We start from the raw sequence: 15,139 nt of genomic DNA on the forward strand, positions 1-15,139 counted from the left end.
ACTGGCCTGGTGTGGAGTCTGGACCTGCTCCCCCAGGATGCCCCAACTTGTTCAAGTTTTGCTTAATTTAACCACACTTCCAGCACCAAGGAGTAGATATGAAATTATGCAATAAAAATGTGTGACCACAAGTATACTCCCAGGCTCCAAATTACCTTGAAGTTCTCTTTATTTCCTACTGGCTTGCCATGCATTATGCCTTCCTGCTAACCTAGTAATACCAAAGAGTATTACTGTACCTCCCCTCTCCACCACAGCATAAATTTTGTTTCTTCCTAGTCTTAATTTGAATTTGACAACAGCCTCAGAAACTAAGATCTGTGATGTAACACGTTTTACTACCTATTTTTCAGTTCAATTTGTGGAATTATTTTAAAATGTAAGGCATCAGCTGGGATATGGTCATAAGCCCTGAAATTCCCAGACAACTTCTGATCTTTTGGGAAATCTATGGCTTCTTGGGTGCAAATAGGAAAGAGGTTGAATAAAAGAAATCAGGATAAAAATTTGAATGGAAACAACCACCATTAGTCACCAGCTTTTAATGAAGAAATAATTCTGCTGAAATCTCACCATCTGGTTTTACGTAAATGAACTTATGACAGCCCTAGTGAATTTTTTAAAATAATATTTTTGGTGAGAAAGTGGCTTGAAACCTCGCAACAGCTCTTGCTATAAGTTAATAGGCTAACAGCATAAGAAACACATCACTTTGAGCTCTAGTGACACAAGGAAGTGGGGGAGGGGTGCGATCTTAATGAGGCCCCTATTTTGGTGCTAGTCTCTTTGGAGTTCAATAAGAAGTAGCTACCACTGCAGTTATTCACCAGGTGTGGAAGAACAGGGATCTTTTTTGCAAACCTATAGGTGCCTTCTAGGTAGTTTCCCATTGACAATATCTAATGATTCAGGTTTCACATATTTAAAGAAAAGTATCATACCCTGAGAACTCCCACCCCCAGAATTTCATAGTTTTTTGTTTTTGTTTTTTTTTTTTCCTTTTTAACATCTCACTCTAATTTATGTAGAATATACTTTGACTGAGTATGAAGTAGAACTTTAAAATGGGGCTTTTCTTTATAAGAACTGAATTGTCCTGTTTGTTAGTGGTCCTTCTTTCCTCCAGTGGTTTACAGTCAACATTAGCTGTATGTCAGATTCTGGCTATCCCAGGGCAAGTGTTGGGCAATTTGTCCTAGGGCTATATGCAGATAGCAGGTGCTCTGAGGTCAGCCCACCCGGCTCCCCACCCAACCCTGCCACCTCTAGGCCCTCTGGGGCAGGTTTACACCACCGGCTTGAGTCTCAAGTTTTTAAAAAATCTGTATGGTAGAGATAATAGTAAGGCCCACCTGGAGATAGTTGCGAGGATCAAATTTAAAAATCCTCATATTAAAACATCGAAAATCTGCAGTCATCATTAATGGTTTCAGTAATTATGGCTTTAGGACTTTTTAATATCTGTGCACAGGTGCACTTTTATCATGAGTTACATTGTCAGGAATGAGCAACTGAGAGGTGACATTTCATGTGTGTCTCTTAATGCTTGCTGACTGTCCACAGGGCAGAAGCTGATGAACAAAGGTGCTCCCGTACCATGGAGTGCTTTGCAGAGCAGTCCAAGATGTGAACAAGGTGGAAGGATGATATTAAGTGAAGAAAGCAAGTGCTAAAGTAATGTTTAAAGCTTTGCACTTTGGACAAATGTATTTAAAAAGTGATAAAACACAAGTTTACGTGTGTTTACATGGAAGGAAATGTCTAAAGGATCACCAGCAATGGTAGCAAACTGGTGGCCCTTGGGTCAAATCCACCAGCAACTGTGCTTTGTGTGGCTTGCATAGAATTTTTAAAAAAGATGAATTAGTTGCCAGCAATTAAAAATTGGGAAATTTCATGTAAAATCCTGAATTCCCAGCTTCTCTTGAAAAATTGGAATGTCTGTTCACTTGCGCCATTAGTCCCTTGGGACCCCAGTAAGCTGGAACTTTCCTAAGGCAAGTGCTGTCAGTGGTGTCCAGTGCCTGCCAAGCCACTTCTTTCCCATCCCTTACCCCCCTGGTCCTAAAGGCGTTTAGGTTTGTTCACCCCCAAATGGCAACCCACTGCAGTATTCTTGCCTGGAGAATCCCATGGACAGAGGAGCCTGGCACACTGTAGTCCATGGGGTCACAAAGAGTCGGACATGACTGAGCAATTTTCACTTACCTGCCTCTGGTTTTGACACAGTGCCTCTGGCAAGTGGGATTGTGGTGAGGCAAAAATCAAGGCCTTTGGGAAGATTCACTTGTTACACTACATACTTCTGTGTGGTTCGAATGTATTATAATGACACTAGGGTACTTTTAAAATGTAAATATCAGTAGAAAAACGTGTTTGAATAGTCCATGGTATCTTAGATGCCATGTGGAGAAAACCCACATCCCATACCTTTATAAGCTCTCATTATAATGCTCAAAGTGAACTTACGCCTCCGAGGTGCCTTCTGCCTAGGCGCTCTCATTACGGGAGTTGTTCTTCCTGCCAAAGCGGGGGCATCAGATGGAAGGGCCGTGCCCGGCTCTTCCCTTCCCTTTTGCAGGCTGTGCCCTTTTTCTCCTGCCAGGGGCTCTGCTGGTCCTCCCGCCCTCCCTCCCTCTGCTGTGGCTACCTGCCCCAGAGCCCACTCAAGTTTCACCTCTTCCACAAAGTACTGCAGCCCACAGGTTTCGATTCTTCTTTCTCATTCACAGTCAGCAGCCCGGAAGTTAGGCTTAATCATTCTAGGATTAGTTCATGTGAATGTACCCTTCCTCCCCAGGAAAGAGAGAAACTCCAGTGCCCCGTGATCACCTCACATTGCCTTTGGCTCCTGCCTGGGGTGGACCCTAGTCTTGGTGGCTGAGGCCCCTGCAGAGGGAAATTCCTCCAGGATTCCAGTGCCTGCACTTATGGGGAAGAACCCTTGGTCCTTGGTCCTCAGAGAATTGGCATTTTTCATTAGTTGAGCTACTGCCAGGGCTGGTTAAGCTTAGCTTATTTACAGGCCTATACAAATCAGGACCTTTTCTATGCATGAGGCCAGAGCAGGAAGCCTTTTTAGGAACACTTCCCCTCTCCCCCATAGCACTGCTTACCCCAGGTTTGCTTTGTGGGTGGTCTGGCTTTGGAAAATAGAGGATCCTGAGGACAAGCTGAAGCCCATCTTTTTTGGACACCGCTGTTTGATTTTCACACTTTACCAAGTGTTTCCTGGGTGCCTGGCCAAGGAGGTACCACATATAGGCCTTGAGGTGACCCACATGCTTGCCTGAAGGGCTTGAGCCTTTTCACAGCGATTTCACTTCCCTCTTTCCCCAGACAGGTGGGACCCCCGTCACGCTCTCTGAAGCAGGATGCAGGCCTGTCATAGCAGTACTTTCAAAGTATTTGCCTTTCTTCCTAAGCACTCATATGGATCTGCACCCCACTGCCCTTGCCCTTGAACACCCCTCAGAATCCTGCCCATGTGTTTCTGGCTCTAAGAGGCCTTCCCAGAATTTGTCCCTATGAAAAATGCATTTGCCAGGTTCAGTAATTTCTTGGCTCCCTCAAAACTTTTTGCAAATTCCTGGCAGCATTTGTTTCGTTTCTGGTCATCTTTGGTTCATCTTTGCACTGCCACAGCCTGGCGCATCCTTCCATAGCATGCTTATGTAACTCACTCTTCGGAGACCAAATGTTAGCACCCGGCTGCTGGCCCAAGAATGGGCGGGTAGAGCATTTCTGTTAAGCTCTGAGATTGAGTCTTGGATTGAAGCTTATCAAATGAACCCTCTGTCTTTGATGAGTCCCCCCCATTGTACTCAGGGCTGAGACAGGCAAAGGCTCTTAAAAATCTGTGCATTTATAAGAATGTCTTGAGGAGTCCTGGGCTAAATCTTTCTGCTGAAAGTTACAGTTAGAAAGATGGTTGCAAATCGAATACCCACCCTGTTACAGAACTAAAAAATAAAAATTAAGAATTGAAAGCTACCCTGGAGTTATGTCTCCTTGGGTCCAAGTCCCTCTGCCACTGTGCTAGGAGGGTAAGGGTGTTGATTTGTTTGTGGTGAAGGGTTGAATAGGCACAGTTTCCATCTGAAACCTTGTAGTTCACATGACTGTCTCACCCAATAAGTCTGGGTCTTGTCAAAGGCAAGGGACTAGGGCACGGTGTTCATTGGTGAGATCCCCAGTTCATAAAATGAGAAGTGTCAGCCACGAGTTGTTTCCGTCAGGACTCAGAGGCGAGCAGTAAGGCCTTTTGTTAGTCCTGTTAAAAGCTGAAAGAGAGGTTTCTAGAAGCAACTCTTTTGAAGGGTCTCTGAAGAGAAAATTTGTCTAGGAAAAAAAGAAAGGAACGGATGGGTGGAGTGTTTACCATCACTCTCATTTGTTGAGTTGCTATGAAATTAGGATTCAGCGTAGACTTTGCATGCCAGGCAGGGCCCTGACTCCTGGGTGAAGTTCAAGTGGACTGTTGATTCCTCTTTGAGCACACACACAGTTCTCCTCCCAGTGTCCCTTCTCTATCCATTTCACCCCAACGTTTGGGTCTACAAAGCATGGTATCCTGGCAGTGAGCCCTTTAGAGCTGCCGGAATGCCCAGCATGGCTTTAGGTGGGGGCCTGCTTAAGCATTGTTGTTCCTTACAGGCTGGGAGTTGCCAGCCAGAAACTGAGTTTCTGGTGTGCCTTTGAATGCCAGGAGGCAGGGTGCTCTGAAAAAGCAGCAGCCGGCAAGGAAACCGCTGGAGGTGGGGAGCTCTGGGCTGGTGTGGTTCTCAGCGTCTGACAATGTAACTGATGGCCCCCTGTCACTTCCTGTCGTACAGCCCAAGTAGTGGGGAGGAGTTCCTTGAGGGAAAGCATGCTTTGCTCTGCTCGGAGAACCCCGTCCGAAGGGCGCCGCCGCAGTTAGGGGCGGGGGACTCTGTGTGGATGAGGTCGGAGCGCCCCACGGTGTGGTGCTGCTTCTTTGTTCGCACTCAGGTAAGCTCCCTGCAGCAGGACCAGGGGTAGACCGGCTCTCAGTTCCCACCCAAGCCTGGCTGGACCATTCCAGGAGCTGAGGTGTGGGAGGGGGCAGCTGTCTGTATCTCCCAAGAAACTGATCAAGGAGCCGCTCAGAGCACCTGGGACGATGGAGGCACACTTCTGCCTTGCTGAAGTACATGAATCAGAAAAGAGCTGTGCGGTTGTGCTTAAGACCACAGATGTTTGTGCTTGGTGGGGACGGTGACTTATGTGGAGTGCCTCACTGTCAGCGCTTCCTTTAGCATCTGTGATTGGAAGAGAGCAAGGGGAGGGGGGCTTTCGTTCTTTGCTCCATCATGCCAGTATTTTAATTTTTACAAGACACGGGTTTTCATTAAATGGGAAGGAAAAAGTAAGTGAGTGTATGAGTGTGTGTGTTAAAATAGCAAAGTGGATTTTCATGACCTTTTCTTCTTTGGATTGAAAGATGCCTAAACTCAGTTTTGGAAGTTCATTCTGCGTGGAGCAATTTTTTTCATAAGTTTCCTTAAAATCTGGTGTTTTGAATGTGTTCATCGTTGGGAAGACGAGGCCAGATAATACCAGGGGAGACTCAGACTCACTGGTATTCTCATCAGTAGTATTGGTGCCTGTTTGAGTAATTTCAGAAGAAGTGGCTGGAAATGTTATGTTTCCATGGGCAGAAGAGTGATTAGGAGCCCTGAAGCTTTACTCTCTCTACTCCTTTTGTTTGTGGGTAAGTGTTAAAGCTTTGGATAAGCCAAAACGATGTGTCCAAGAAAATCCTCATTGCTTTTTCTGTTTCTTTCACCAGAATTGTGTTTCTAATATTTGTAATACTAATTCCAAGTCTTGTACATGGCCATTAGAGACATACATTTTTACTCTTTTCATGTGATATGTGTGATTTTGCTATGTTTTTCCTTTCCCATGTCACTCACCTCGCTATTCACTCACCCTGATAAAGAGTAAATTTTAAGCCTTTGAGATACGGAAATTAGTAATACAGATATGGATAGCAGTTATTAGATATGGAAATTATTTTGTATGGTTTACTATACTTCAGGGATAGTTAATATAATATTAAAATATTACAGTAATAGCTAATGTGTATTAGACAGTGTTCACATTACTTGCATCAGCTCATAAAATTCTTACATCACTGTAGGGGTTGGCTGTTATCATCATCCCCGCTTTGCAGGGATGATGGTAAAACTTGGATGTGGCAAGGATAGATACGCTGCTTCTGATCTCCTTGATGGTTAGCAGTGGGTCAGGCTTCAGGCTCAGGCAGAATGGATCCAGAAATGACATTCTTGGCCATGGGTGCACTTGATGATTTTAATGACAAGGCCCTTCATATATGTCGTATCAAGTGTGGCATCTTCTATAACACTTTGCTCTCTAAAACGTTTGCAAATAAGCTCATTTTGGCAGATGTTTGCCTTGGTCCAATTGGCACCTACATAAGAGGCATCTGCGATAAGTCACTGCCTTCTCTGGACTCAGTTTCACACCTGTCAAACAGAGATGTCTCTAAACTCATTTCAACTCTGATATGAATCTAAGGTATGACTTTTAAACAAAAAGTAAAAAATAGTTCTCTTGTCTTTCCTGTTTCAAAGTCAAGTGATTTAATAAATGCTTTTACTTGCACGTTTTCCCAGGTATATGTACTGGAACTCAAAATGTACCTGGCTGCCTGGCTATTGACCTTAATTCCGCTCTTGAAAATAGTATTGAATGAATTTGTATTTCTTGGCTCTGAGAGTCTCTAGAGCAGGGATCTGGAAGAGTTGAGTCTGGGTTTGGGAGAGGCAGTTGGGAGCTGGATGTGAGTAGAGGGAAAGAGAAGGGAGAAACCCTTGAAAGGTCTCATAAGTCCATCTTCTGAGGTCTGTGCAGGAATGGCGGAGTGTAACAGTTAAGAGCAGCGTTTTAGAACCACGTAGTTGTAGGTTTCAGTCCCAGATTTGCCTCTTGCTAGCTGTGTAATCCCAAGCACGTTACCAAACCTATCAATGTGTTTTCTCCTTGTAAAGTGGGGGTAATCAATAGTGCCCACCTTATAGGGTTGTCTTGAGGAGTAAGTGAAGTGACTTATGACAGTGCTGAGAACAGAGCCCCCACTCAGCAAACATGACCCATGTCCCAGGTCTTGCTGACCATAGATGTTAGTGGCTCCCAGGGAAATGAATCCATAGTGTCTAAGAGCTCAGCAACCATAGGGCTGAAAAACATCTCATATCTCAAGTGAAACATGGTCCTGATTGGATCTTGTGGCGGGAAGGAAGCAGCGTGTTATGCAGAGAAGTCAGTACTTCATTTTAGAGCCCCAGTTCCAGCCATGCTTTTACACCTTTCCCAGAACACCGAGTGGGTGCCATGGAAGGGGAAATTGACTCAAGCCAGATCCTAAAAAAGGCCTGTCTTGATGGAACACTCAGCAGTATGACTCGGAGAGGGCAAGGTCAGGGTGGTAGGAGAGAAACAATGGGTGACTTTAGTGCCTAAATATAGACCACGTGGATGTCACCTGGGGAAGCCATGGTGGGTGGGTCTCTTGGGGGGAGCTCAGAAAGCAGCCTGTGTGTGCCAGCCCTCTCTTTCTGAATAATTTTGTCCATATTCTAAGTGTTCCGCATCCCTTGAGTGCCTGCTTCTGTTTGTCAGCCTTATTTATGTCCCTATCTCTTCCCTCCCAAGTCTTCCTTGTAGCATTTACTATACCTCTCTCCCTTGTTTCTCACAGACCCCACCCACCCCTGCCATAAACCCCCAGTGTTCTCACTACCTGCCAGTTCTCATGGAGCTGGCATGGGAGCACTGGTCTGGGAGTCAGGAGTTTGGGGGTCAAGTTCGAGGCTTTGCAGGTAAGCTTGGCCACCGCTGCAGGTCCCTGGCTGCCAGGTTCTCCAGGGACATAATTGGACCCTGGAAGGTAGCACTCTGAGTTCACACCCTCACTGCCACTTAACCTCGGGCAAGTTCTTTATCTCTCCTGGCTTTAGTTACTGCACCTGTGAAATGGAGATGATAGTGTCTGCTTCTGATGCTACGAAAAGTTTATAAAATAGTATCTGTGAAACTCCTGAAACGGGGCATCATATAGGTGCTCAAAAATGCTAGCTATGATTGTGATTTGTAGGAAAATGAGACTTGAGTAGGACCAGTGTTTTCCTAAACTGTAGTTATGTGTCCTATATCCCCATACCACTTTCACTGTTATTTTTCACTTACTGTTTTTCTTTAAATTATCTAGTTGTTCTTTGGTTTGGTTTTGAACTTGGGTTCATCCTGAGCAGTAGGAATGCTAAAGTCACTAAATACCATGATGTGTTTCCTAAAACGCGTTACAATAACTACCCCTTGGTCTGCTGCACATGGTCTGAAATGATTCTGTGTCACCACCAGCTCCACTTCCCACACTGGGGACTGCAGAGCCAGTGGCTTTGAGCGTCTGGGCCCAAGTTGTTGCCTGCTGTGATTTTTGACAGTGCTCCTTCCCACCAGAGCTAACAGCCAGCCCATCCTTTCATACATCAGACGCTGCCTAAGAACAAGCTTTGTGCTTGACTCTGTGCCAGGTGCCAAGATGGCCAAAATATGGGTCTCTGTGTCCCCTGCCATCTTCTCCAAATGCGACATTAACAGCTTAGAGAAAGTGTGCTAGAGAGAGCCACAAAATGACCTAGTTGCTGAAATCCCACTGTAAGAGAAACCAGGGCCAGCCACTCTCTGCTTGAAATTTCTGGTTATGGGTATAGGAGTATGTCTCAGTCAGCTTTTGCTGAGTAACAACTACCCCAATCTCAGGGGCAAGCAATATCAAGAATTTATTCTCATGCTCACAAGGGTGCAGGTTTTCTGTGGATCTGTCTCAAGCAGGTCTGTGAGCTAACCCACATGTATATTCTCCTGTGTAGACCAGAAGATCCCAGAGGAGCAAGCAGAAATACACAATGTTTCTTAAGGTCTACACTACATTGTCCTGTCTACCCTGTTCCATTGGCCAGAGCAAGTGACAGAACCAAGCCATGGAGGTCAGGAGAGGGGATAGAAGTTTGCTGAAGAATAAATTGGTATACCACAGAGACCATCTCTATTTACTCACTCAAATAGCAGTTACTGGGGGCCTACTGTGGGAGAAGGAAATGGCAACCCATTCCAGTATTCTTGCCTAGAGAATCCCATGGACAGAGGAGCCTGGTAGGCTACAGTCCATGGGGTCGCAAAGAATCAGACACGACTGAACACCTAACACTTTTCACGTATGTGGAGTACTGTGCTGTGTTGGGGAGATAAATATGGTACCAATAAGTGATGAAGATGATGAGAACCACCAGCCTAAGGCCTGGCTTGTATTAGGTCCTAAATACATATATGATGAATCAATATCTGCTAGTACTTTAGGGATGCTGACCAGTTATGATGTTTCACATGGGTTATTTCATTCTCTCCCAACTAACCCACCATAAGTCCCCCCTCTTTGGGCAGCAGCAGTCATCCCAGGTCAAACAGATGAGATACTGTCTTGGCCTGTTGAATGCTTGTAGTCTGACGTGAGGAGGGAGAGGGTTAGTGAAGGCACAGCAGTGGAGAGAAGCCGTGTGCAGAGAGATTATCCCTGACATGAGGGCAAAGAGGTGGACTTTGCAAAGGAGCTCTGATCCAAACTGCTTGTGTGTTTATCCCCATGGCCACCTGTGCACTGTCTTGGGTGCTAACTCTTCAGGCACCCACCATGGACTAAGAATTTAGCATGGTACTTGGCCTCTCATAGTTCCTAACCCCCTGCCTTCCTGAAGTCACATGCATCTTGAAGTGTTCCCTTTAGAAAACCGCACATAGTTGTGAAAATATCTGTGCAGACCACTGGCCCAGGTGAAGAACTCTGGTCTAATGTTTCATTTCACTTCTGTCCTCTTCTCTTTCCTTGCACCTATTAAGAACATCCAGCGGAAGAAGCGTTTTTCCATATTTGTATGCCAGTGTCAGGCTCAGGGTCTAAATCATGTTAGTTGCCCAGTAAGTATCTTTTAAAGCTGCAAGAAAACGAGACTGAAGGTGTGGGTGATAGTTCTTTTGTATATGCATAGAGTCGCAAAACTTTCTGATTGGATGAGATAGGAAAGTTCATATATTTTATAGATAATAAAACCGAGACCCAGAGAGGTTATTTTGTTTGCTTAAAGGCACAGAAGCTAATAATGATGATGATGATAATAATAAATTAATGTTTTCCCCTAAGCAGATGACCTATGTTCACATAGAAAGCAGATGACTTACATTCAGATATAATTAGGTCTTATTCCCTCAGTACATGGTTAGAAAATGTTCTGATCTATCAAGTTTACGGTTTATGTTGCAAAATTGAGTTTTCTTCGCCTTCCTAGCTAAAGACACAGGTGGCAGAAACATACACGCCATGTCTCAACCGTAGAATCATTGTGGCGTCAGCCCTTTAGGGCAGCCCTTGTCATCCACCTCTTTCTCTAGGTTTCCTCTTTCTACTCCGTCCCCCATCTGTGTGTACAGACTTGAGAATGCAGGGAGGGCGGGGCTGGGACAGGCCGTTTGTCAAGCCAAGGGTGGAAGGTGGGTTAGGGCGGTGCAGGGGAGGAATTTGTTCCTGCAGTCCTGGAAATCTTATTTGGAGCCACTCTTCTATTCTTAGTTTCGAAGGCACTTTGTTCTCTGGTGCATTGTTTTAACAGGCACCAGGAAATCAGGCTCTGCTCGGGGTCAGAGATGCCTCTGGTTCCTGCCTGCAGCCACCCAGGTGGGACGTCTACTGACTTGTTTCAGTTTGTTTGTCATCAAGATCATTGCTGCCCTTTCTCAATTTGCTGCCCACCCTATTGCATGAAGCAAGGAAGGGTAAGGAGGAGAAAAGAGATTCCAGTGAGTCTCTTTTTCTTTATAAGCAATAGTAACTGCACTTATTTCTGTGTAAAAGCAAAAATGCTAAAACCCACACCTTAAGAAAGCACTGTGCCCATTGGAGCAGCATTGTTCACTAGAAATAGAGTGTGAGACACATGTACATTTAAATTTCCTAGTTAGCCATGTGACAGAAATAAAAAGAAACAGATGAAATTAATTTTAATGATTTGTTTAACCCAGTATATCCAAATATTAGCATTTCAACACGCAATCCACATACAAATTATTAAGGAGACGTTTTACATTCTGCTTTTACAGTTCTGAGTCTTGGAATTCCAGCATGTATTATCCACTCAGAGCACATCTCACTTCACACGAGCCACATGTTGAGTGCTCAGAACCCACGTGTGGGTTCCTGGTGGCCATCGGACAGAGCAGGTCGAGAGCAGCACTGTCCAATAGAACTTTACATCATGATGCTGGTGTTCTGTGTCTGCTCTGTCTCACACAGAAACCAACAGCCACGGATGGCTATTGAGCACGTGACATGTGGCTGGCGCAGCTAAGGAGCTGAGTTTTAAGTGTTATTTGGGTGTGTGTGTTAGTCACTCAGTCAAGTCTGCCTCTTTGCAACCCATGGACTGTATAACCTGCCAGGCTTCTTTGTCCATGGAATTCAGGCAAGAATACTGGAGTAGGTAGCCATTCCTTTCTCCATGGGATCTTCCTAACCCAGGGATCAACCCTGGGTCTCCTGCAATGCAGACAGCTTCTTTACCATCTGAGCCATTAATTTTCCTTAATTAAAATTAAAACTTAAATAGCTACATGTATCAAGTGGCTATCATTTTGGATAGTGTAACTCTAGAGATTTGATCTTATAGAAATATCCATTTAAACTTAACCAAGGTATCATTTTTCATCTACCATATTGACAGATTAAAAAGTTTGATAACATTGCTTGGCAAAGATAATCGAACCTCTCATGCATGGTAGTGGGAGTATAAATTAGAACAGCCTTTACAGAGGACAATTTGACAGTGTTTATCAAACTTACAAATATACATTCCCTTGGACCCAGCAGTTTCATTCCTGGATATTAGTGCTGCAGAGTCTCTCACATGTGTAAACTGATCTATGTAGAAGGATATTTGCTGCAGCAAAAGATTGGAAACCACATATCCAGTTAATGGGGGGTGGCTGGACAAACAAGCTTTGTTTTTAAAATATAATTTGCAACTATTAAGAAAATGGGGCCGATTTTTATTTGATAGTGTGGAAGGCTGTCTAAGCTGTAATGTTAAGTATAGAGCAGTGCATATAGGAAATCAGTCCTGAATATTCCATTGGAAGGACTGATGCTAAAGCTGAAACTCCAATACTTTGGCCACCTGATGCCAAGAGCTGACTCATTTGAAAAGACCCTGATGCTGGGAACGATTGAGAGCAGAAGAAGGGGGCGACAGAGGATGAGATGGTTGGAGGGCATCACCGACTCAATGGACATGGGTTTGGGTGAACTCTGGGAGTTGGTGATAGACAGGGAAGCCTGGCGTGCTGCAGTTCATGGGGTCGCAAAGGGTTGGACATGACTAAGTGACTGAACTGACCTGAGTGCATATAGTACAATGCCATTTGGGTAAAAGAAATGATATGCTTATTTATATCTAGAGCAACTCTGGAATGTAGAAGGAACCAGTCACAATGGTTTCCTCCTAGGAGAGGAAGGGATAGATGTGGGAAAGAAGTCTACTTATCATTGTATGGTATACCCTTTTGGAATTTAATGCAAAGTATTTCAGTTACTTATTCAAACAATAAGTATTTAAAACACAAAAAAGTAAACTCCAAAGGAAGGGTGAATCAGAGAAGGCTTCTGAGAGGAGGTGACCTTTGGATGGGGTTGCAAAAGATTCATAGGAGTCTTAGCAAGAGGAAAGTTGAGACTCAGAGACATCAACAAGAAGAACAGGTCAGGCATGTATGTAAACCTCGAGGTGGCCAGGGTACTGGTATATAAGACAGAGCATTAATGGAGTTTGGACAGACAACAGTCTGTCCGAATGGGAAGGGGTTTTGTGCGGTGTGGACTCAACCCTGTGAGCCATAGGCAGCCATTCACGATTTGAGGAAAGTGGGAAATGACATGACTATGTTTGTGTGAAAGACAACTTTTGGCAGAATGGAGGGTGATTTAAAACAGTGGTTCTAAAGTGTGATCCACAGAGCTCCCGAGGCCTAGAAAGTACTAACTACATAACTTCAGAACAGATTTCGTTCGTATGTGTCAACAAAAATAGCACACCACAGCAGACTGATTACAGAAGCAGATATATGAATCCAGCTGTCTCCTCTGCAGCCAGACATTAAAAAGAATTATAAGAGTATGAAACAGTCTTGCTCTTCTTGCTATTTTTTTAAACAAATAGTTAATTGTCAAATGTGATAATTAGATTAAGAAGTAATAATACACTCATTTTTAAAATAAGAAAAATTTTAATTCTCAATTTTATTTTCTAATACTGCAAATATTAATAAAACCAACAAAAGAAAATACTCTTTGGGGCCCTTGATACTTTTTAAAAAAATATATAAAAGGGTCCTGAGACCAAAAATTTTGAGAACCACTAGTCTAGAAACAAGGAGGTCCTGTGTGCTTATGATTCTGGTTGGATCAAAATAAATTTTCGGGAAACAAATGCAGAGTCCGGTAGGAGGCAGGATCTAACAGTGCTGGAGTTGATGTGTTTTGCATATGCGAGCACGATGCAGTGGTCTGGGCAGGGATGTGTGAAAGAAATAGTCCAATTGATAGATGGGTTTTGACTGATGGAAATGCTGGTGCATGTTGTATACTCCATTTATGCACTAAAAGGTATTTCTGTTGTGTCCAGTCCTTTGCTGTTATAAACATCCTGATCCTCCCTGTGTGTGTGCGCGTACTCAGTCGTGTCTGACTCTTTGCAACCCCATGGACTATAGCCCGCCAGACTCCTCTGTCCTTGGGATTTCCCAGGCAAGAATACTGGAACGCGTTGCTGTTTCCTCCTCCAGGAGATCTCCCCAACTCAGGGATCAAACGCACGTCTCTTGAGTCTCCCACATCGGCAGGCAGATTCTTGACTACTGGCGCCACCCGGGAAGCCCTCCCTATATAGGTCTCTAAGTTCCCACCACCTGCAAGAATTACGCTAGACTACGTCCTTAAACGTTAGGCTGTTCACTAATGCCTTGTTCATGGAGATGTACGGGATCTTGACGAACTCGAATAACAAGAATTGACTGTTTGTATGTCTGTCAGTTCTTTTCCCTTCCTTTCTCCCTTGCTCACTCTCCTTTTTGCCCTCTCTTTCTTTCTTCTCCTAACCGCTTGATTTTCCACTCTTTTTCATTGATCATTAGTCCTTCTGTCATTAGCCTTTTTTAAAAAGTTGAGGTTAAAGACTGGTTTACAGCACTGTATGTTTCATGTGCATAACATTGTATTTCTACTTCTATACGCTCACCACCAAAAATTTAATTTTCATCCATCACCATATAGTTGACCCCTTTGATCCGTTTCTCCTTTCCCTGCCCCTTCTCTAGTAACCACGACTGTGTTTTCTGTATCTATATGCGTCATTTTGGTTGGTTGGGTAATTTATTTTGTTTTTCTTGTATTCTTCATATGAGTGAAGTCACATGGTATTTGTTTTTGTGTGTCTGACTTAATTTCACCAGCCTAATACCCTCAAGATCCATCTATATTGTCACACATGGCAGGATTTCATCTTTTCATGGCTGAGTGTGTGGATATATGTTATATATGTGTCCCATATATATGTATGTATATATGTGTACACACACACACACACATCTTCTTGATCCACTCATCCATTGATTGGTACTTGCTGGACTGGGAGAAACACAAGGTGGAATCAAGATTGCTGGGGGAAATATCAATAACCTCAGATATGCAGATGACACCACCCTTATGGCAGAAAGTGAAGAGGAACTAAACAGCTCTTGATGAAAGTGAAAGAGGAGAGTGAAAACGTTGGCTTAAAGCTCAACATTCAGAAAACGAACATCATGGCATCCAGTCCCATCACTTCATGGGAAATAGATGGGGAAACAGTGGAAACAGTGTCAGACTTTATTTTTGGGGGGCTCCAAAATCACTGCAGATGGTGACTGCAGCCATGAAATTAAAAGACGCTTACTCCTTGGAAGAAAAGTTATGACCAACCTAGAGAGCATATTCAAAAGCAGAGAT

General features: G+C 44.0%; 1 protein-coding gene across 1 annotated transcript in view; it reads left to right on the forward strand.

The window, feature by feature from the left end:
• The first annotated feature begins 4,911 nt into the window (after nt 1-4,911).
• The window catches only part of ARHGEF3 (Rho guanine nucleotide exchange factor 3), a 174,216-nt gene continuing 163,988 nt past the window's right edge, over nt 4,912-15,139 (forward strand). Inside the window, exon 1 of the mRNA XM_068981850.1 lies at nt 4,912-4,992. Coding sequence (XP_068837951.1) covers nt 4,942-4,992 — 51 coding nt within the window. The 5' untranslated portion in view covers nt 4,912-4,941. The remainder of the gene's footprint in view (nt 4,993-15,139) is intronic.

Source organism: Capricornis sumatraensis, chromosome 10 (genome assembly GCF_032405125.1).
Source record: "Capricornis sumatraensis isolate serow.1 chromosome 10, serow.2, whole genome shotgun sequence".
In the NCBI taxonomy this organism is placed as follows: Eukaryota; Metazoa; Chordata; class Mammalia; order Artiodactyla; family Bovidae; genus Capricornis; species Capricornis sumatraensis.